The sequence below is a fragment of the Phaseolus vulgaris genome, chromosome 11 (assembly GCF_051622355.1).
Source record: "Phaseolus vulgaris cultivar YP4 chromosome 11, ASM5162235v1, whole genome shotgun sequence".
NCBI classification, from domain to species: Eukaryota; Viridiplantae; Streptophyta; class Magnoliopsida; order Fabales; family Fabaceae; genus Phaseolus; species Phaseolus vulgaris.
This window is the reverse complement of record NC_143508.1, coordinates 44,838,642-44,862,490: the sequence shown is the minus strand read 5'-3', so window position 1 is coordinate 44,862,490 and position 23,849 is coordinate 44,838,642. Positions and strand designations below refer to the sequence as shown.

Below are 23,849 nucleotides of genomic sequence, written 5' to 3'. Positions count from 1 at the left end.
TAAATGCATAAAAAAACTAAGCTACTAAAACACTTATTTACCAAACTTCATACCTGTGATTTTCCAATGGAAACACTAAAAACAAATACTGATTCAATTTCCTACAAAAAAACCTTGAGTGGACTGTCTTCCACTTTGAAATTCCTATTTCAAAATATAAAATTACATTTGGGAAAATTAATTCCCAAATACCCATCAAATAGTTATTCACTGCCACATTTCATATGCTGATACCCCAAAGTACAAGGCAATAAATAGGCAACGAAAAAAACTTAAGCCAGAATAAAACAAAGAAGGATATCTTATGACATTCTAGGGAACAATATTCCAGAATTCTTTTCAGTCATTGTTAGAATCTATAATGAGTTCGATATAACATAAACCATACACGCTATCATCTATATTAAGTAATAGGAAAAATGTAATATATTCTAAGACTTCATATCTCAAATTTTAATCAGGAATTACAGCAGCCTCAGGCGTTTCAACCAACGGAATTTTCTCCTCTCTCGGTGGAAAGATTTTGTCACAGTCCTTAGCTCCAATTTTCGTGAACTCTGTAATAAGTATGTCCACACACGTAAATAAATATGTCCTAAACTCGTTTGAGCAGCTCTTGTGACCTAGATCAACATCCTGCACCCCACCTTTGGCCAAACAACCTACTTGAGCACCATCCATGTATGCTTTGCATGCCACCAGAATATCATGAGCTCGACTGCAGAATTGTCCAGCGACGAAGTCCTCAAAATTCTGAAACAAAAAATAACCTCAATAGTCCAATTTTTTAACCCAAAAGAAGTTACAACTAAGACATAATTTACAGAACATACACATAAATACATTCAGACGCAAATCTATTTATACACGCATATGCGCGCACACACATATATATATAAAGAAACTCCTTAGTTCTAATTACTATTCATATATTTCCAAGGATCTGCATATTCTAATACGGGAGAAGGATCAATGAGATGTTCAGAGAAAGCAAAACAGAATTGAAAGAAGAAACTTAAGCTACTGGGTGACACACACGAGCGGCAGTCCTTCAACCAGACAGGAGGCTTTTTCTCTCTAATGGACCTTACAACCTTTGACAGATTTGTCCCAGCTGTACACTGTCAGATGTGCAATCTTGGGTTTTACGCAAAGAAGCATGAAATAACTCATTTGTAGTCCCCTGGAAGGTACATGGGGCATTGGTAAGCCGAAAAGGCATTGCTAAGAATTCAAAATGGATCCACTGTCCAAAAGGTTGTTTAGAAAGTGTCCTCCGGGGTCCAGTCTGATTTGATGATAACTGGAGCACAGGTGAATCTTGGAAAATAAGCCGGCTCTGTGTAGTTCATCTAATGATTCATCCACCATGGGAATGAGAAACTTATCTTTGATTGTTAGTGCATTAAGTGAGTGATAATCTTACACAAAATCACCATGTCTCATCCTTCTTTTTCACCAATAACATTAGAGAAGAAAATGGACTAGTGCTCATTATAACAATACCCTCAGGTAACATTTCTTGCAACATAGAGTTCAAATGTCTTTCTGGCATTGCCTGTAACAATATAGCCAAACATTAAGAGGGCAGTGTTTGGAAGGATGTGGATGTGATGATCATGGTTACGAAGAGGGGGTAGGCCATGAGTTATTTGCAATATGTTAGAAGCGGAAATTAGAATGGCCATCAGGTCTGGGTTAAAAAGGGAGGGATCAAAATAGAAAGGTGAAGTTGGGATCAAGGTTTTAGTGGAAATGGAAGAGGAATGGGAGTATGAAGTAATGGTGAAAGCATGAAATGAATCAATAGCATTAGTTGGCCACAAATCAAAAAAACTGAGCATAGAAAGCACTAGTGAGGTGTGGATCAGGTGGACCCCGTGAGGGTCAATTGGTGACCTTGACACATGAATTGCAACTGACTAAAATGAAAACTCAGAAAGACATGGGTCTAACATCTGTAAGTAACTACTGAACACTCAGCACCAAATGCACACTGTGTATCAAAAGGATATAGAAAGGAACATGAAAAAGACATGATCCACAAATTTCAAGGGTACTTGATGGTAAACACCAGAATATCGAATTGCCTCAGCATTACCCACAGAAACATTGAATGAATGGAATAGCCACCACAGGTAATCCCAAAAATTGTCATACGAGGTTACATAATGTTATGCAAACTGCCTAAATCAATGTGCCAAACACACATAGGGTACAATGAGAAGGTGATCACACAAGAGGGCCAAAGGCAGATGAAATTGGGCCATACCCAATGTGGTTGGTTCCAAATCATTAACCAATTCAATAGGAACTGCAATGTGGTCCCCCACCATGGGCTTCACCATAATGGGCACATCAAGAGGGTCATTCAAATGCTGAATGAATAAAAATTGGCAATCCTCAAATCTATGATTGCGTGCATGCTTCTCGTCACAATTAAAACACAACCTGTGTGCTGCAATTTTGAATATATGCTTGAATGAGGCGTTTTTTCCTTGGGATTGAGGGGAGACCTATGGTGCGTGGGGAAGAAGGCCCAGGAAATAAAAGGGTTACATCTGAGCTCAAAGTTTGTGGTGGGTTGGTCAATTGTCACAGGAAATCGGTGTATAACAAAGAGGTGCCGCAATGTAATAACAATTGTAGTGACAGTTGTCAAAACATAATTTAATAATTCTGTTTAGTTCAAAAAACAGAATTATATATATTGTTTTGTTGCATGTTTTGGAGGAATAATGAGAAGTTCTCCAGTTTTATAAATCCTTTACAAACTTCTTTGAAGTTGTGAGTGTTGGTGTGCTGTTTGGTGTGTTTCAAGTGTGTAGAGTGAGGTGTTCAATCCAGTAGAATCCGTGAGGGTATTATACCAACAAATAATTAAGCGCTTACCGTTATGTGTGAGAGGCCACTGAAGGAGTGTGTCGGTTTTAGTGGTGCTGTATTTCTGGCACAGTGTGGTGTGTGCAAAGAGAGAGAGATAAGAAATTGGGTGACGTGTGGCATTGAGAAAAACAATTATAACAATTAGTATCAATTTGCTAGGTGATAATGGTGGCCACAAAAGAATTGGAATCTAGGATTGATTCTTATGAAAAGAACCTATCCGATCATCAAGAATATGTTCAACATTCTTTGGAGTCGGTGCAAAAGTCCACTAAAGGCCCAACGATAGCATTTGCAGCCTCAACGCATCTTTACCACATGATATGAATGTTGAATAAGCTGAAACGGTTGTTTCAACATTGGAAAGGGCACAAGTTCCATTTCCTTCACTTGATGGATCAAATTTTCAAGAATGGAAGGCCAAAGCGGAACAATTTTTTGAATTAGAGGGAACCCCTAAGTCACAGAGAAGTTGTTTATTGCTTCTTTCCATGGATTGTAAAGCTTTTTCTTGGAAAAGGCATTACATGTAAAATGTTAATAATGAAGGGAAATCTTGGCAACAAATTCTTAAAAGATGCGGGTTGCAGATTTGATTCCAGCGATGTTGATGATCTTATAGTTGATTTTGCAAGACTGAGGCAAGATGGGACCTTGCTTGATTATCTTGAAAGATTTGATACATTATTGGCTCGGGTAGCGATTTCGAAAGAGTTGGCTTTAAAGTTTTTCCTTTCTCGACTAACCGTGTAATTAGAAAAATTAGTCAGGGTGCATACTTCGGGTTCTATGCATGAGGCAATTCGTATTGCTAGTTTACAAGATAAGTTCTTCAAGTTATGACACAAGTTTTCTTTGGGTAAGTCATTTCCTTCAGAATTTGGGGAGAGAAATGTTGTTTGGGGGTTTGTTATTTCTTCTAGTACTCGAAATTATTCTATTACTACTTTAAATCACACTCAAAGTCCGCATCCCTCTTTTGCATCATCCTTGAGTGAACGTATTGCTAAAGGACTTTGTTGATTTTGTTTTGAAAAGTAGAATAATGATCATAAGCAAAAGTGTCAAGTTTGGGGCAAGATGAATGCTATTTTCAATGCTTAAGAACATATAGCCAAGGACTCTACATCCCATTCAGAGGGGAGACATACACTGATATTATGGATTAGAGTCTTGCTTTAATCAAGGATGAAGATGTTCGTATTTCATTGAATGCTTTACAAAGAGTAGCTGGAGGTAACAACTCTGTAGTTGAAAGGATGGATTAAGAGCAAGTTGTTACGTTTTTAAATGGATACAGGTAGTACTCACAATTTTATAAGTACTAATTGGGTTAAAGAACTTGGACTAAAATATTGTAGTATACATACTTTTCCAGTGATGGTTGCTTTTGATAAGGAATTATTTGTATCTAAAAGTTGTCCTTTAGTGCAGTCAAGGTTCCATGATCATGTTTTCAAAGCTGATTTTTTGGTGTTACCTAGCAACACTTTTGGGGTTATTCTCGTATGCAATGGTTCAAAACATTGGGTGAAATTAGATGGAATTGAATTGTGGTCAGTTAACTATGAAATTTGAGCATGAAGGAAAACTAGTTTGCTTACAGGGGACATTCCTCCCTAGATTTGTGTGAACTCGCTCGAAAAATTAAATCATCCAAATATTAAGATGTATTATTGTCTCTACAAGCATCAATGTGCTATAATGTTACAACAGATCAACCTTTAACCACTTTATCTTACGATCAAGATTCAGATTTACAATAGTTGTTAGGATCATTTCCTCGATTATTCAAGGAACCTACGTCTTTACCACCTAAAAGGCGATACGATCACCACATTTTTTCGGTTGATGACAAACCATTTTGTCTTAAACCTTATCGGTATCCACGAGTCTAGAAAGAAGAAATCAAGAGGCAAATGAAGGCTTTGTTAACCACATGTTTCATTTGGGAAAGTGGCAATTGTTATGCTTCTCCTTTGGTGTTGATTAAGAAAAATGATTATTCTTGGAGATGTTGCATTGGTTTTAGGAAATTAAATGCCTTGACTATCAAAAAAATGTTCCCTATACCCTTCATTGAAGATTTATTGGATGAACTAAGTGGTGCAAGTTATTTCTCTAAACTGGACTTGAGGAGCGGGAATAATCAGGTTAGATGGCAGAGGTTGATATTCATAAAAAGTCACCCAATAGCTTAAATTAGTAAAGCCATGGGTCACAAATATCAATTACTTTCATCCTATGAAAAGGAGTTTTATGCCATATTGTTTGCAGTGAAGAAGTGGAAACATTTTTTTTGGGTCAACATTTTATAATCAAAACTGAATAAAAAGCCTTGAAACACTTATTGGAGCAAGCTCCAACAACTTTAATCCAGAATTGGGAATTGGAGAAGCTAGTGGGGTTGGATTTTAGAATTGAATATAAGGGTAAGGATTTTAGCATTAGATACTACAATTTTTCATGTTGCTTCAAGCTTACTTTTGGAGGCTCAAGACTCGTGGAAACATGATCCTAAACTACAAAAATTTTGGATTAGGTTCAGTCACGCCGCAGACCTTACAAACATTACACTTTTGATGGATTGATTCTTTGGAGGAAAAGGAGAGATAGTTGTTGGACCATATTTTGTAATAAGAAGAAAAGTTTGGGAAGGTTACTTACGTTGTGTTATCAAGGACTTACCAAACTAATGGGTTGATCATTTGTCTTCAGCTGAATTATGTACTACCAAATTTCACATAGCAACTAGAATGACACCATTCGAGGCATAATATGGTTATCCTCCTTCAATATCCAATATCACTTTGGAAGGATATTCTCTAGTCAAAGCGGTTGATTACACTATAAAAACTAGAGAGTAGATCACTAAAATCTTGCACCTCAATTTACAAAAAGCTCAAATCATAATGAAACTAATTGAGAATTGTTTATATAAGGAATTTCATGTGGGAGATTTGGTCTACTTAAGATATAGCTTTATAACCAAATGGAATTAGCCAACACACCATTCCATAAGTTGGCTACAAGATATTATGGACCTTTTCCAATCTCAGAAAGAATTGGTACAGTACACTATAAACTTGAACTACTTACTAGAACTAAAATTCATATTGTTATTCATGTTTCTTTATTAAAAAATTATCACGGTGATCACATTGTTAACAAGGATCTTCCAGCCTATACTGAGGATGGGGACATTCAACTTAAACCATTGGTTGTATTGGACAAAAGAATGAAGAAAGCAAATAACCCTATTACTAAGGTTTTAATTCAATGGAAGTAATCCTCGTGATGCAGTTTGGCATGAACTACACCAATTGCAGCAGCAATTTCTAGATTTTGATTAGGCTGTTCCAAGGCCTTCTGGTCAAGTCCCTTCAATAAGGGGGATAATTGTAATAACATTTATAGCGACAACTGTCAATACAGAATTTAATAATTATGTTTAGTTCAAAAACAGAATTATATGTGTTTTGTAGCATGCTTTTAGGGAATAATGAGAAGTTCTCCATTTTTTGTATCCTTTTACAATCTTCTTCGAAGTTGTGAGTGAGTGTTAGTATGTTGTTTGATGTGTGTATTTCAAGTAGGCAAAGTGAGGTGTTCAGTCCAATAGAATCCGTGAGGGTATTATACCAACAAAAAAATGAGTGTTTATCGTTGTGTGAGAGGCCACCGAAGGAGTTTGTCGATTTAGCGATGCTAGATTTTTGACACATAGTGCGGTGTGTGCAGAAAGAGAGAGAGAGATAAGGAATTGGGTGATGTGTGGCATTGAGAGAAACAATTATAACACACAAACTTGTCCATAATTAAAAGTAGCTAACCCAATGGCTTGGGCAAGTTTGGGAGAACAAAGCACGACCAACTCACGATGTTTGTCATAAAAAAAACTACATAAAAGACAATTCAAGAGAACCTCCATATATAAACCTTGCACTCAATTGGCTAAGGTTACACGGATTGAAAATCGAAAACCTATCTGATTTGATGGAGCTTGAACACGGAAAATCAATTATTTCGAAGGACAAGGGACCAAAACCGATGTAGACAATTCTAGGAGAAGGAATTATTCAAGGAATTGAAAGAACTAGGGATTCCAAGGGAAGAATTGATTCCAAACTGTATTGAATTAGGAGAGATTTAGCAATTTTACAAACGAATCTGAATTAATAATTCAGATCATCATCACTTCATATTTAAGGATAACTATCCATACATTAACAAAATCCTTGTCCTCAAGGATTAAAATATGGATACTTCCTTTGGAGATCATAGAAGAACTCCCAAGTAGCTTCGTTGGGCAATTGATGCTTCCACTGAACTAGGACCTTGGTAACTGCTTTGTTGCTTCTCTTCAAGTCATTTAATCAAGAATTTATTATGACACTAGTATCATCCATAGGAATAGAACTTGATGTCACATCCCACAAGTCTTTTGAGTTGAGAAACATGAAACACTTCATGAACTTTAGAATGAGCAGGAAGCTGCAACTTATATTGCCATTGATCCAATTTTATCTTCAATAAAGAATGGACCAAAATACTTTGGAGCTAGCTTAGCATTTTTTCGAAAAGCCACAAAGTCACAATATCAAATGTTTGATTACTTATGTGTTTATCAGCTTGTTATTTCATCCTGTTTTGTGCTCTTCTCATGTGGAACTTAATCAGTTTCAATGTTTCTTCTCTCTTCTGCAAACTTCTATCAACTAGTTTTATTCTTAAGTCCCCCGATAAACAAGGAAGATAAGCTAAAGGGTTTTAGGCTAGCCATAAACTACTTCATAAGGACTAGCTTTCATGATACTGTGATAAGTTTATTATACCACCACCTAGCCAAAGCTAACCACTTTGAACAATCCTAAGGAACATCTTCGCACATGCATCTTAAGAAGGTTCCAAACACTTATTAACGTCACTTTGTCTATCTGTTTGAGGGTGATAGACAATATAAAGTTGGACCTAAACACCTTGAAAACCCATTAAATATGTTGGATACCACTAATGTAGACAATTCTAGCAGGAATTACTGAAAGAATTGAAATAACTAGGGATTCCAAGGGAAGAATGGATTCTGAACTAAATTCAATAAGGAGAGATTTTGGAAAATTTACAAATGAATCTGAATTAATAACTATCACTTATATATTTAAAGATAAACTATTAACGACATGGTTATAAAAATCGCGATTTAACTTGTTCACTTGTCTGAGTTTACATTCCCACTCACCCCGAGCGAGTTAAATCGAAACCAAACACGGTTTTGGGGTAAACTCGGTAGACTCGCGGTGAACTTAGTTTAACTCGTGAGTCTGTCTCCGAGTTGGTGAGGCCAAAGGGTTTTTCATTTAAACCCAAAATGTTGTCGTTTGAAACAAAAAATCAAATAAACTGACCTTTTTCACTGGCATTGAAGCTCGTGCATTTGAGGTTTAGTTTCGTTGTTCATTGCCTTTGTCGTGCTCGCTAGCTCGCCTTGTTCTCTGTTTGTACGGTGGTGGCTTTTGCGGTCGCATTCAATGGTGGTGTTCATGGTCAGGTGCAGTAGTGGTGTTCGAAGCAGCGTTTGTGGTCGCGCGCGATGGTTGCTTTTGTCGTCATGCGGTGGTGTCATTCGTCATCGTGCAAGTCTATGATGGTGATTTGATATCAGGTTAGAGTCGTTCATCTGAGTTGCTTTGTTGCAAGGTTTTCTTTTTAAGTGGGAGAAAACGTGGTGCAGAACAGAAACTTTAAAAAAATTAATTTGGGTGCATCTGTAGATTGGGAGAAACTTATAACTTATAGTTGAGATTTTTTTTTTCATTTGGCAGATTGGAACAATGCATCACATTGTGAACATTTTTATTTTTATTTTTCAAATGAATTTTGTTTCTAATTTAAAAATATTTCATTTTTCAAATTCATCGTCTTTTAAGGAATATCTGGGACTGGATCAAATTCAACTAGGGGCAATCCAAGTGCATATTCATCTATTAAAAGTAAAAGTAGAAATGCTCCAGGAAATAGATCAGACATTGGATGGAAGCATGTGATAGATGTTAATGGGAATGGAAAAAAAAAAGTAAATTGTAACTATTGTTCAAAGATTGTGAGTGGAGGAATATTCACATTCAAGCATCATCTTGTTGGAACTAGGGAGGATTATGAACCTTGTGATTCTATTTCAAAAGAAATTAAAAAAATTGGTGAAAAAAGTTGTCGCAGAAAAGAAAATGAGGGGGTTGAAGAAAGACAAAGTATATTTGGTTCTAAGGGAAAAGAAAGAGTTGGTGGCAGTAGGGGGGAATTCAAGCTACCATAAATCAAATGATGAAAAAAGGTTATAAAGAAGAAGTCGATGCTCAAGTTGCTGAATTATTTTACAGAAGTGTATTCCATTTAATATAATTAAAATCCCACTTTTGCAAAGATGTGTGAAATGATTGGGAAATATGGAGTGGGCTATGAACCCCCATCTTATCATGATATTAGAGAGAAGTTCTTGAAGCAAGCAGTCAACAAAATTGATTTAATACTTCAAGAATACAAGGATGAGTGGAAGAGAATAGGTTGCACAATTATGTTTGATGGGGTGAACAAATAAAAAAATGACATTCTATTTGTAACATCTTGGTGAATAGTCCTAAAGGAACTATTTCTCTTCATCCATTGGACACCTCATACATATAAAAAATAGCATATAAAGTATTTAAGATGTTGGATGACATCGTTAAATTTGTTGGAGAAGAAAATGTAGTGCAAGTGGTGACTGATAATGTTGCAAATTTCAAGGTAGCTAGAGAGTTGTTGATGCAAAAAAGGGAGCATTTGTATTGGACCCCAAGTGTTTCACATTGCATTCATTTGATTTTTGAAGATTTTGAAAAGAATTTGAAGGTCCATCAAATTACTATCAAGAAAGGAAGAAAGATCATCACTTACATTTATGGCAGATCAATGTTAATTAGCATGTTGAAGAAGTTCACAAAAGGAAGAGACTATAAGGCTGGGTGTGACTAGATTTGCCATGGCTTATTTGACTCTAGCTTGTCTTCATGAATTGAAAGCATAATCGTTGACCATGTTCAGCTCTAAAGAATGGAAAACAAGCAACTTTGGAATTTCACAAGAGGGGCAAAAAGTGGAAAATGTGATATTAGATAGTAGGTTTTGGAAGGATGTCTCCACGTGCCTCAAAGTGGTGGACTCAGATATGAAGCCTGCAATGGGTTTCATATATGAAGTGATGGATTGTGCAAAAGGAGAAGATTAAGTGCAACTTTAATCATACTTAGAAAAGGTAAAAACTCTATAGCTTCTCTCTTCCAAAATTTAATTACTTATTTGTGAAATTATTTCTAATATATGATAGTTGGTATTGAATGTAGCCAAGATGTTTGGAAAATAATTGATGCAAGATGAGATAATCAACTTCATAGGCCTTTGCATGCAGCTTCATATTATCTCAATCCCCACTTCCATTATGAACCTGAGTTTAGAGTTGATGATTATGAGGTGAAAGAAGGGTTGTATACGTCCATGAAAAGATTGGTTAAGGATGTTGCAGAAAGAAGACAAATTAATTACAACTTGTTGATTTTCATTATGCTAGAGAACTTTTTGCAATGGATGATGCAAAGGAATGTAGGAAAGCACTACTTCCTGGAGAATGGTGGGAGATGTTTAGGAATGAAATTCCAAAGTTGAAGAGGTTTGTTATCCGAGTTCTAAGCTTGACTTATATCTTTTCTAGATGTGAGCGTAATTGGAGCTCATATGAAATGGTAATTTAAGTTATTTATAATTCCTTTATTTAGATTATATATTCACTAAATTTCCTATTTAATTATAGGTTCATACAAAGAGAAGAAACCATTTGCATCAGAAAAAAGATGAATGATTTGGTTTATGTCATGTGTAAATTGAAGTTGAAAAATAAGCAAATTAGAAAAACGATTGCTCTTCCCTTTGATGATATTCAATCATATGAAGAATGGATAACTGAGAAGGAGGGAGATGATATTGATGAGATTGAGTAAGTTCAAGGTGCATATGATGGTCAAAATGTTCAATTAGATGGAGCAACAAGAGATCCAATTCTAGATGCACTTGATCTTTGATAATATAACTTTTGATGCCAATGTGCATGTACAATTTTCATCAGGGGAAGATGATGATTGTGATGAAGATGATGATGATGGAGGAGAGGATGATATCATTAGAGGATTGGACATAGAAACTTGATATTTGTCCATTTCTAGTTATTTAATTTATATGACTTTAACAATTTAACTTTTGTAATATTTGTATGAACTTATTTATTTGAGGTACTTGAAAGTTATATAATTCCATTCCCTACTAAATGTAGTTATTTTAGTGTTGTGGACTTAACTACTTTGATTAATTATGTTACTAAAATATTTGTTTAATATAAAATAAACTCTACGTAGACTCTCAAGTTTGACAACCTTGATTAACGGTTTCTAACTACAATAGAAAAAACAGAGCTCCACGGAGTAGAAAAAGGCATCCCTAGTCATGATTTGAAGATTAGGAAACACTCATTAATACCATGCAAGAGCTTGTCTCTACATAGAGAAGGGAAGAAATGCAATTTGTTCATCAAGAGAAGTGTGCGTCAAAGCCAAATACTATTCAGCTTGAAAAATGCAAGCAAGTGGTTCATAGGCATAAACGGTTGGAAGGTGGATCTTCATTGGACTCGGGGTGTGTAGTAGTTGAGGACCACCCTTGTTGGAAGATTGTTGAAGAATCTAATCATGATCACCATCTCCATTTGAACACTTCCTTGAATTGTGTTTGCATTAGAACATCTGGCCATACATTACTTACTGAAGTAGTTCATCATTTTTTGGAGGCATAAGACATCAATAAAGAACCAATAGATATTGATGAAGGATAAATGAGAAAACCTTTATCGAGCAAAGGAAGGTCCAAACAGAAAATTCAACAAATTCTTCACTCCGCAAGCAATTGCCCAATGCACCAAATATACTCTAGTGGTTAACCATCCACATGGTTCACAGCAAAACAGAATTAAGGGAAATTTAACATCAACAGTAGTCCTTCAACTAGACGGGGAGCCTTTTTGTCTCTAATTGACCTAACATCCTATGACAGATTAGGCCCAGCTTTATACTGATCAGCGTGGCCCATATCTACTTTATTAATAACAGCAGTGAGCATATCTTAAGTGACTATGGGTTTGCTGTTGAACTGGTAAATCATACATTAATGCACCAGTTGGTCCCAAACAACTATACAATGAAGTGTGCAATGCATGAAATTGGGTGTGAATGCATGAAATTTGGATTCACTACATGATAAGACATTCCATCAATGTGCAATTTAGTATGAGTGAACATGACAAGTACACTTTTTCAAATGATACAAATTATTTAATATATAAAAAAATGAAAGGAGATATTTCAAGAATAAAAACCTTTGGAGGTCTTCTCATGATATACACCATTGTCCTCAATGATAAGATGAATGTGTTCTCATTGTAATGCAAGGAATTAAATGTACCCTCTCTAGAACCTATGAGACGGCCATATCCAGGCTCGTTATAGTATGGCTCTGAATTCAAGATTAGACCCTGTATAGAGACCAGAACCTGTAAAATTGTTGAAACATCTGGAATCCACTTCTCATACTTATTGCCAGTCCAGGTGTTAAGTAGACTAAGGCAAACTTTTCCACAACTATATAAATTTGGGTTGAGCCGAAGCCCACAAGAGTGGTAGTGGACTTGCTGCATTGAAAAATGCCCTTGATTAGACTTGAAAAGAGAAAAAAGTGAACATAAAAAAATGTGCAATTCAGATACAGTATCCTCAACCACAGACCGGGGGTACAGTGGGATAGGTACTTGGGAAGAAAACATCAAAAAAGAAAAGGCCATCATGATAAGGCGTTCCCTCTGCTCCAATAATTACTGCCCTCAAAAGATCTATTCTTGATTCATAGACTCTGACAAATATTGAATCTGATCAAGATAAAATATAGTGTCAAAGAAACAGCAAGGGAATGCCCGAAAAGCATGTAGCACATTGCTCATAATCATTCCAAACATGATATACAGCCATATTAACTTCTAGTTTCAGACCAATTATATCTGGACTCCATGAAGGAAAACAATGATAACCACTGTTTCATAAGTATATATATAATGAAGCTATGCAAATGGTCTTTTTATATGACAATAAGTATCCTTATCATATTAATAACAATCACATGATAAGATCCATCAGCTCAAAAAGAAAACAATTTAATAAAATACAGAGTGTGACTTGATGGAAAATGTTTTAGGCATTATTACAGGAATATTAAACAAACTCTCACCCGGTAAATCCTTCTCCAATGACTTCCACTCTTCCTGGATTCTTTTAGCACAACTCTGTGGAATCTATTCAGGAAATAAATTGACATCAAGCCTAAATAATTAATATGAAAACAGAAAAAAGAAAGGAATGCATTAAAAGGTTACCTGTGTCCCGGAACAGCTGGCGTTAACAAAGTAATGATCTGAAGTGTTTTCAATGGTGTCAAATTGTTTAAAATTTTGAAATTTTCTCAAAATTTCGTCTCTAGCTTCATCAGATATTGTAGCAACAGTATTATCGGCAGCTGCAGCTGCTTCATTATTTCCATCTCCCACAGAACAATGAAGCCAAGAGTTATCAAACAAATGCTCGGGAGGAGCATGAAAAGGAACAAAGGGACCAACAAAACTTGATTTATATTTATAACTAGGGACTGCCGGAAAATGAAAATCTTTCTTTAACCACATATCGTTACTAAATCCAGCTCCAGGAAAATGAAAAGAAGATCCAACAAAATTTGAATGATGTAAAGTGTTACTTCCAACTGCTGTCTTAGAATTTCCAAAATGTCCCCAATTTAGTACCTCACTTACATCTGGCAGTTTCTTGGCCTCAAAATTGTCTACAAAGATGTGGTTAGCAGGAGCACAATTAGATTTAGATGACTTCATTCCAAATGCCAACTTTAACTTATGCTTCCTGTGTTTTGGGGCATTTGATTTCTTCTTACTCGGGCAAGTTACCAGAGGGGAAGATGACTCTTGTGCAGAAGGGTGCTTATTCATTTTAACTTGCAAATTAGAATTACCTGAAGGTCCTTGGGTTTCAAGGTTAGTAGGCTCTAATGTTAATGAAGGCTGAGATAAATCAGTCACTTGAGAATTGTAAGCACCAGACTTGGTATGAGACCATGGAGGCAACGAATCATTGTTAGTCTTTTTTGAACCTATATCATACTCTGCCAACCAAGGAATAGGTACCTCAATTCCGGGAGGTATGTCCACATTATCAAAATGTGACTGTAGTAAAGCATATTGGTCTACGTCCATGTAATCATCCGAAAACAAATCAGAGTAGTCATCATCATCACATGAGCTGTCAGAATTATGCCCATCACCTGATCCAGATTTATCCATAACATCATCAAACAATTCCTGAAAAAAAAATTCAAGCAAAATTTGAGTCTTTTAGAATGTTAGAAAAGATAACAACAACCATTTGTGAGAAACAATAAATCGTATACCATATTTTGATGATCACCATAACCATCATGAATGGTTGCTATCGCCTTCCCCTTCTCAATTTTACTAACTTTATCACCAATTAATACTAATTTAGCAAAATCATTGCCGTTGTGGTCTATGTCAATCACATCATGCCTTATGGCCTACAAAAGTAAAACACAATTAATATACAAGTCTAAGAGAAATATAAATCCCATAGACATAATTGAATCTTAGAAAAAAAAAACAAGAAAACATAAAATTATATAAAAGGGAAAAATTTGTTATTGAAGTGTATGTAAATTCAATCAATTCAGTCAATTCGAATATCTCAGTCAAAATTAGGAAAGAAAGCGACACTGTTCAAAATTTATGATGAAGACATAATTAATCAGCAATGCAGCATGTTAAGACATTCCCAGCAACGATACAACAGGGGAAGAAACAACTAAACAATTAGGAATTGCAATTACAATATGTTAACTGAAAACAACCCAAATTTAAATATGAACACAGCTTTACATGGAACAATACCAGAAAAATTTCTGGGTAACAAAAGAAAAGAATGAAAACGGACAGAAAAACCTTTTATATAAAATTATTTGGCACGCTTGTTAATTCTTCGATTGTTTATTCCTTCCAACAATAGCATAATTGTATCAAAATTCTTGTCGTTATGTTTTTCTGAAGCGTCACCAAAAAAAAGAGAAAGCAGATCGAACTCGACAGCAGTGAAATCCAATCTTAGCTAAATCACCAAACATTGTGCCAAAAAGTCCTAAAACGTCAGCTAATCTTGGTAACAAGAGTGCAACCATTAGGAAAAAAACCTGCAATCTCAAAAGAACATGAACCAATTTACCACACTAAGTTGGTTAACTCGGTAACACATGAACATACCACATCAAATACAGGTTTGCCACATCATCCAAAATCAACATTGTTAGTGTAAAAAACAACAGAAACCACCAACTTGGGCTGATAAACACAATTTCACAACCAGACTAAACAAGTTTAAACTCTGGAGACTAGACTGAAAAAATAAAACAAAAACAACATCACAAACCAAAAAACACACAAAATTTACAATGTTGCAATCAAGACACAATCCCTCTCCCGAAACACAACACCGACAAAGGAAGCTTGTTGCATGCAATCCGACAAACCTCGCACTCAATCAAATGCATGCAACCGCAACATTAAAAAAAAAAACTTTGGAAATCAAAAGCCTCAACTTAAACCCAAATTGATCAACCGGAACACGATCATCCTCCAAAACCCCATATTAGAACAGAAACTTCAAGAATTTAGTCAGAGCTCAGTCTAAATAAAACAATTTGGGAAAAAAAGAAAACTAAATTAAATTAAAGAAAACAAATATCAGTGATGATATATATACACACTGAGATATGCATAGTTGTATACCTCTTTCAGCTTCATCGAATTGGTTGTGCTGGTAGTCACCGGAGGTGGATTCTCGACGTCGTCAGGGTCCATCTCCGGATGAAAAGAGCTTCCGCGGGAACACAGTCGGAGAAAACGACGGCGTTTGAATGAGGAGAATAGAGAGAGTAGCGAATTTGGTGAGAGTGAGTGAGGAAAGGGTTATTACTGTGGAGTGGAGTGAGAGGAATGCTGGTGGATCGTTCGATGGAGATGTCAAAAGGTGGCTTGAGGAGAGAGAGAGGAGAGAAAGAAAAGGGAGAAAACGCAAAGGGGAGAGGGTAGAGAGAGAAAGAGAGGATGCAATGTGAATAGGGTGGAGAGAGAAAGAGAGGATGCAATGTGAAGAGGGCAGAGGCAGGAGAAAGGTTCTTATCAAAGGGGGTTCGCGCCTTGTCATGAACATCGGCATGGCCTGCAACGAACAACCGTGTATATGTGCGTGCGCGATTCTTGTTTTATTTCATTCTTTCGGTTAATGCCCTTCGGTTGAAGGAAACTCGAGAATTTAAAATTGTAAAACTATTTTTTAATTATATGTAAAAAAAAAATCATTATCATTTAACATTCTATTAGATGGATTTTCGTCAATTTTTCAAACAATTAATGAATTTTTTCTTTTCATTAAAATTAAGAATTTTAATAATATTTAATATGAGAATTTTACTGATATTAACAAGATTTAATAAAAATAATATTTAATAAACTATCAAAATCTTTAGAAATAAATAAAAAGATACATAGTCGATTATAGAACTACTAGTTATTAATCATAAAGATTTAATAAAACTACATAAATCTTAAATAAAAATAAAAGATATTCTTAAAATTAGTTGGCAAATAAAAACTTTAAAAATATAATAATATTGGTTAAGATTGTAAGGAGAACACATAAACTAATTAGGACAAATAAAATATCTCTCTCATTGTGTCCAAAAAGAATTCTACTTTGAAGTCAATTAAAGTTTGAACAAGAGGCGTTTAACATGGGTCCAATGAAACATTTTTCAACATCCTTCTTTTTATCCTTCTTTTTATTGAAGAATCTATTGTAGCATTATTTTAGGAGAATGGATGAAGTTTGTTTTTTTCTTTAAGATGTCAACAAGATCAAAATTTTAAATGTTTCTTTATTTTTGGTTTTTAATAAAAGAAAACTAATATTTGAATAATCAATTTATCATTAAAAAATATTTAACAAATAAAATTATTTATATAAATGATATAAAAAAATTATCTTTTATTATTATTTAACATACCTATTATTTATTTGTTTATTATTGTACTGGACAAAACGCTCTGCTCGGTGTTTCGTGGTCGGTGTTCCGTGGTCGAAGCTCGGTCCTCCGTGGTCAGAGCTCGGTGCTTGGTGTGGATAGGTCAGCTCGGCTGTTGGGCCTATAAAGTGGGTCATGTGTTTGGCCAGCTTTGTGAGTAAGCCCATTGAAATAGGTCTCTTATAATTTAAATGTTACTTTTTAAAATGTGATTAATCTCCATATTAGTTATATTCAGAGAAAAAATTTACAACAAAAAATCTTCAACCCCAACAACAATATCTATAGTAAAAAATCTACAACAGAGAGAAAATCTATAGTAAAAAATCTACAACCCAACATGACTAAGCGAAATCTGCTACAACTGAGAGAAAATATCCAACTTAGCATGACTAGGTGAAATCTACATGGACTAAACGGGTCTAGCTTGGCTTCCAGCCTTAGAATGAACTAAGGCTGACCATCCTCTAAATGGGTCTAACTCGGCTAGATTCTAGCCTTAAAATAAATTAAGGTTGATCATTGACTGAATGGGTCTCGCTTAGCTAAATTTCAACCTTTGAATAAACTAAGGTTGATCATCGACTGTACAGGTCTAGCTCGCCCAGATTACAGCCTTATAATAAACTAAGGTTGATGATAAGTCTCATATTTCATATTAAAAGAGAGACACTTATGGATATTTATTGATAAGATAGCTATAATTTAACCCCTAATTTAGGAATTTAAACTTTTTATACATTTTTGTGATTAAAACAGTTTATTTCCAAATTTGTGTAAATTTTAGGATTATAAGGGAAAATAAAGTTGAAAGGGCTAAAGGAGAATAGACAAGATAAAAAGGGAAAGTTAGAACATTGGAAACTCACTCAAAACTCGCCCAAGCAAGCTCACTCTAAAGGAACTCGCCCAAAGCTTGCCTAGGCGAGTTCACTCTAGTGAATTGGGCTTTTTCTCGTCAAACTCACCTAAGAAAGTAAAAAATTGCTTAGGTGAGAAGTCACTTAGCCCAAGACCAATTAGGTTAAATATGAGGTGTGAGGCATAACCCCAAACATCATTGGGAGAATAGAAAGAGATAGAAAACCCTAGAAGAGGCAACCATTAAGGAGAAACATCCAGGATCTTCTTTTCTTGCTTCCATGCTTGTAATGGTCAACATGAGTGGTTAATTCTTTCCTTTGGAATTAGGAGTAATATGTTCAAACTCTTATGTATTGAGGTGATATTTATCTATAGTATTTCAATTCTTGATTGATGATTTGCATTATCATTTTATTTTTTTTCTCAAAGCTTGAATTATTCATGATTCCAACCTTAGAATAAACTAAGGTTGATCATCGATTGAACGGGTCTAACCTAGTTAGATTCCAGCCTTATATTAAACTAAGGTTGACAACCAACTAAGTAATCGGTTAATATCCAATCATGGAAGCAACGAAACAATGAACTTCAAACAACTAAATGATTAAAATGAACTACGTGAGAGTTGAATGTTGATCTTCCAAGGTATTTAATATTTCCCTACACTTAATATTTTTATGCATTAATTCTAATATTTTCACGTGCCTATAAGGAAGTTAGCGTTTTTAATGTTTGTATCTTCCAAAATCAACATTTTCGTACACCCATAGAATGCTTAGTATTATTTAGACCTTATTTGATATTTTTTTCAAATGTTGTTCCTTTAGATGCGCATACTTAATGTTTTCATATTCTAAAGTAAAGATATTGTGATACTTTAAATGATAGAATAAAAACATCATCATAACACAACATAATGTATAATTCTGAGATAAATATTATTAAGCTTAAGACTTAGAAGCTCATAATGTAAATTGCAAAAAAAAAAAAGAACCCTATTCTTCTTTCCCCAGATAGCCATTTACAATGACCTTACAAGGGTCCATGACAGAAAGATCCAGATTAGGACAAAATGATAAGGAAAAACATGGCCTTAAACCAATTAGGAACAACTTATATCATAATTTATTTCTTGGTTTTTCGTTGAATAAACCTCTTCGCCTCGTCTATTTGGATTGAGGTTGGGGGATTGTGTATCGATAGTTCGTATGATCTCCTATTAATAGAGAATGTAACTTATATAAAGTCAGTTATAGGAACTATTAATTATTAACAAGAGAGATTCAATAAAAGTACCCAAATCTTAGCCAAGAATAAAGGGATATCTACTAGTGATACTTGAAATCAGTTGAGAAGATACAAACTTTAAAATTAGATAATATTAGTTAAGATTAAAAGGATAACACACAATTAGCTAGGACCTATAAAATACATCTTTCACCATGAGCAAGGAGACTCAACTTGAATGTTATTGTTTGAAGTCATTTAAAATTTGAACCAAAATAATAATAAGATAAAAAAATGATAAAATTAAAACATTTCACTGTTATTTTTATAAAAATATTTGTTGGATTTATGGAAAATTCATTATAGTAATCAATAGTTTAAAAAATAAGTAACAGGCATGTCTAAAAAATGTATGTTTAATCATATGGATGACTTCTCTATCTTGAATCTTTTAGGCGCTAACACCAGACCTAGTAAGGTATGTTCCTTTGCAAGTGTATTAGGACTTCCTTATTGTGGGTTGGATTAAAGTGAACATTGATGGTAGCTGCTCGGGGATCTCTAGACCTTACTGCTTGTGCGGGTCACGAATATATTGGTGGTTTTTCTATTTGTTTAGGGAATCAGAATGCCTTGTCGTTGAACATGATTAGAGGGATGAGTTCATAAAGCTTTGGTTGAAGAGTGATTCTACTTTGCTCTGTCAAGCTTTTTCTTCAACTAAAGTGGTTCGTTACACTTAGAGGCAAGTGTTGAAGGTGTATGCCATTTTGTGTTGGCATGGATTTCAAATTTTCTCATATTTTTGTTGATCAAGAGTGATCAAGTGCTTTGATGAATCCAAATCCAAGTGTTTGATGAAAGGCTAGTGTTGCTGTTGTTTCTTGGTGGGATCTGGGTAGAATAGAATGTGATCCACTCCTTTGTTGAATCTAAAACTGATGTGATTTAAAACCTTTTTTATATCAAGTGTTTTTCCAAATAAGTGAAAAACAACCTGTTGTTTTTTCGAATCAACCGGTTGTTTTACTCTTAGAAGTTTTAAAAAGATTGAAAATTGTTTTAGTTTTGTTAACTTAACTGTCAAACCAAACAATCGTTGTTTCGTGGTTTCAACCGATTGTTTCTTTGAAAATCCTAACAGAATTCAGTTTTGAATGATGAATCTACTTTAAATGTTTTTTCAACTGAAAACGCTCCTTCATTGATTGCTTTGACCAATCTTTGGAAAATATAAATGGTTTGTTTATATTTTCAAACAAAGCAAGAGAAATAGTTTTAATTTTTTCAGTTGTGACAAGGTTGATTCTAAGATTTGAACATTCACATTTTCAAAGAGAGTGAAATAGGATTGCAATTGTATTGAATTCAAATTGTACTATGAAGAGGTGTAATCCTTTCTAAACCTATTGTATTTCGGGTGTTGTGTTGCCAAGGAGTGTTGTGTGTTCTTGAGGTGGTCAAGATCAATACTCTTTGTGTGTTTTGCCAAAGGTAGTGTGTTTCTTGAAGGGTTCAAGGTCACTACTTTAGTGGTTTGTGTTTTGTAATCTGGTTTGATTGCTTAGTGGATTACCAGTGGTTTTCTGGGGACTGGATGTAGCTCTTGGCTTAAGAGTGAACCAGTATAAACTATTGGTGTATCTCTGATGGAGATAAAAAAAGAAGAGGATTTTACTAATGGAGGAAGAGGCCATCCACCGAAACATTTAAGTTCTTCCTTCTAGTCTTTCAAAAATTAAAGGAGAATTAAATAAAGAGAGGATCAAGCCCAAAGCCAACAAGAAGACTACAAGCATTCTAGAATGGGCTCCAATTAATATCTTTCTTTGTAATTTCTTTTATATAAATTTGTAAAACATATAGGAGTAGTGTTTAGGAAGGTACTAAGAGGGAAACCAAAAACACACCTCTTTTGTAAGTACCTTAGGCGTTAGTTTTTAGGAAGAAACTAGAAAGTTGTCTCTTCACACTCCTTTAGGCACTAGAATAGAAGGAGTTGGAAGGTGACCTTTCAAAAGCTTCTCTTGTAATTTGTGATCAGCCCTCTCTATTATAAAAGGGGTGCTTAGGTCTTTGAAATAATAAGATTGATTTTTGAGAGTAAAGAACCTCTACCAAATTGGTGAGTGATTGAGAGAGACTTGTGTCTTCTTCTCTTCTAGTCTTATCTTGAGTGAATTCTTGGGCTCTCAAGTGGCGGCAACAACACTCATCTTGAAGCCAACCATCCTTCAAGTGGCGTGCACATTCCAAGAGATTCATCCACATAAGTCCATTTTTCCCTTCATTTCAAATTACCCAATTTTGTTCTACTTGTTTGTTTTCACTTTCAATCGGTGCAATCTCTTCCTTATGATGTCCTCTTCCATTTGCTGCACTTATATTCAATTTTAATCGGTGCAAATTGGTTGTTCTTGCTATTTTGGTCACGTCTTCCATGGGTATAAATACTATATGTTGTGTTCTTGAGTTTTTATCCATGGGTTTGTTGTTCAAAATGGGTTCCAATGTGATTTTGGCTTGGTTTTTGTGTTTTGGTGAGTTCTTGAATGTTAAGAACATTGATCCATTTCTTAAAAAGTGCCTAATCATATTCCAACTCTTGTTGAATCCATAACATGTTCATATCATATCTCTATCATGTTAGTGGAATCACATCAATCTCTCTCTTACTCTGAACTCTTTTAATTTTTGTTTTAAGCTTTGCTGATACAAACAACCGATTGTTTCGAAGAAACAACTGATTATTTTTCTATTGATTTGTTGTCTTAGTGCTTAAATTCTTGGCAAACTTGATTCCTGTTCTGGATTCACACAAAGAATTTTGTTAAACCTGAAAAGGTTTTCAAAAACCTCTATTAAACAATTCATCCCCCCTCTCGTTTAAGGCCATATATTCTAACAATTGGCATCAAGAGCTTAGTACTTGAAAAATATTCAAGTTTGATCTTAAAATCTTTTCTCTATGGCTGAAAAACTACCTTTTGAGGAGGGTGCTTCAATTAACAAACCATCTTTGTTTTTCGGTTTGAATTATAAGTATTGGAAAGCTAGAATGAAAATCTTTGTTGAATCTATTGATCAAGGAATTTGGGATGCAATTGAAAATGGCCCTTTCATTCCTAAATTTGAAAAGGATGGATCTTTTACTAAAAAACCTTGGTCCCAATGGATTGATGAAGAAAGTGAAAAGGCCAAATTTGTTTAGCAAGGATATACTAAAGTTGAATGTATAAACAAAGAAAAGAAGAACTTCAAGAAACATGAGATGAAAGGAAAATCAAGAAAAGCTTGCAATGATGACTCATCAAGCACCTCTTCAAGTAAAGTTGAAAAAGCCAATCTCTGTTTGATGACTAAAAAAGAAGATGATTCAAGCAGTGAAAGCAATGTAAGTTCTTGGCCTCCTTAACGCTGAAAACTATAGTCAATTGCTTCTAGCATTTAAAGAAACTCATGAAGAAGCTAATCGATTGGCTCTCTTGAGCAATCGTTTGAAAGGAATGAACAACTGGCTTGAAAACAGAGTCAAGGCACTGAACGAAGAATTGGAAAATTCAAAAATAGATTTTGAAAATCTTGAAATGCTTTACAAAAACTCTTCTTGCAAGTGTGACTTTCTTGTTTGTGAAAATTGTGAATCTCTAAAAAAGAAGGTTCACTACCTTGTAAAAACTGTGGATAAGCTTTCAAAAGGTAAATCCAACTTTAAGAGTGTCTTAGCATCTCAAAATTGTGTTTTTGGAAAAGTTGGATTGGGTTTTAATCTACAAAACAAGTTTTCAAACTCTTTTTCAAAAATGCCAGAAAAACAACCGATTGAAAAATCAAAACAATCGGTTGTTACATGTTTTTACTGCATGAAGAGAGGCCACTAGTTAGGTTTTGTAAAATTAGGAAATATTCTGTTCCTAAAGGCATTATGAGATGGATTCCCAAAAATTATGAAGTTCCCAGTGATGAATGTAAATCAAGAGGACCCACATTTGTAAGGGGACCAAATCTTTGCACTTGAACTTGCCTTTTGTAGGGAAAATTGATGGAAAGCATGTAGTTGTGGTACCTGGACAGTGGCTGTTCAAAACACATGACTGGAGATAAATCTAAGTTTGTGAACATCATCTTCAAACAAGAAGGGCATGTGACATATGGAGACAACAACAAAGGAAGGATTCTTGGAAGAGGCTCTATAGGAGACAAGAGTATCTTGCTAATTCATGATGTCTGTATGTGGAAGGACTAAAACACAACTTGCTTAGCATTAGCCAACTGTGTGACAAGGGTTATCAAGTCATCTTCAAGCCAAACTCTTATGAAATCTGCCTTCCCAACTCAAAGGAGGTAATGTTGATTGGTAAAAGAATCAACAATGTCTATCTCTTAGATATCTCTTCTCCTTGTTCCATTGGTTGTCTTCTTTCTAAACATGATGAATCGTGGTTATGGCATAGAAGAATAGCTCACATTCACATGAATCACTTAAACAAATTGATTTCAAAAGAACTTGCGGTAGGGTTGCCCAAACTTAAGTTTGAGAAAGACCACATATGTGAAGCATGTCTCAAAAAGTTAAAAATTCCTTCAAACTT

At 34.8% G+C, this 23,849-nt stretch overlaps 1 protein-coding gene across 1 annotated transcript; it reads right to left on the bottom strand.

Annotated features, from left to right (window-relative positions):
• Positions 1-283: 283 nt before the first annotated feature.
• LOC137823288 (uncharacterized) lies at positions 284-16,399 on the bottom strand. The gene is made up of 7 exons (XM_068628389.2): positions 15,872-16,399; positions 14,467-14,610; positions 13,388-14,377; positions 13,243-13,306; positions 12,747-12,886; positions 12,341-12,652; positions 284-753 (listed from the first exon to the last, which is right to left on the bottom strand). The coding sequence occupies exons 1-7, from the start codon at positions 15,941-15,943 to the stop codon at positions 454-456; spliced, it is 2,022 nt and encodes a 673-aa protein (XP_068484490.2). The 5' UTR covers positions 15,944-16,399; the 3' UTR covers positions 284-453.
• Between the last annotated feature and the right edge of the window lie 7,450 nt (positions 16,400-23,849).

Coding starts and splice junctions, on each gene's coding strand:
- LOC137823288 (XM_068628389.2), bottom strand. CDS start 15,943: ATGGACCCTGACGACGTCGAGAATCCACCTCCGGTGACTACCAGCACA. Junction 14,611..15,871: donor ATTCGATGAAGCTGAAAGAG/GTATACAACTAT, acceptor TTACTTTTGTAG/GCCATAAGGCATGATGTGAT. Junction 754..12,340: donor TCATGAGAAGACCTCCAAAG/GTTTTTATTCTT, acceptor TTTTTGTTTCAG/AATTTTGAGGACTTCGTCGC.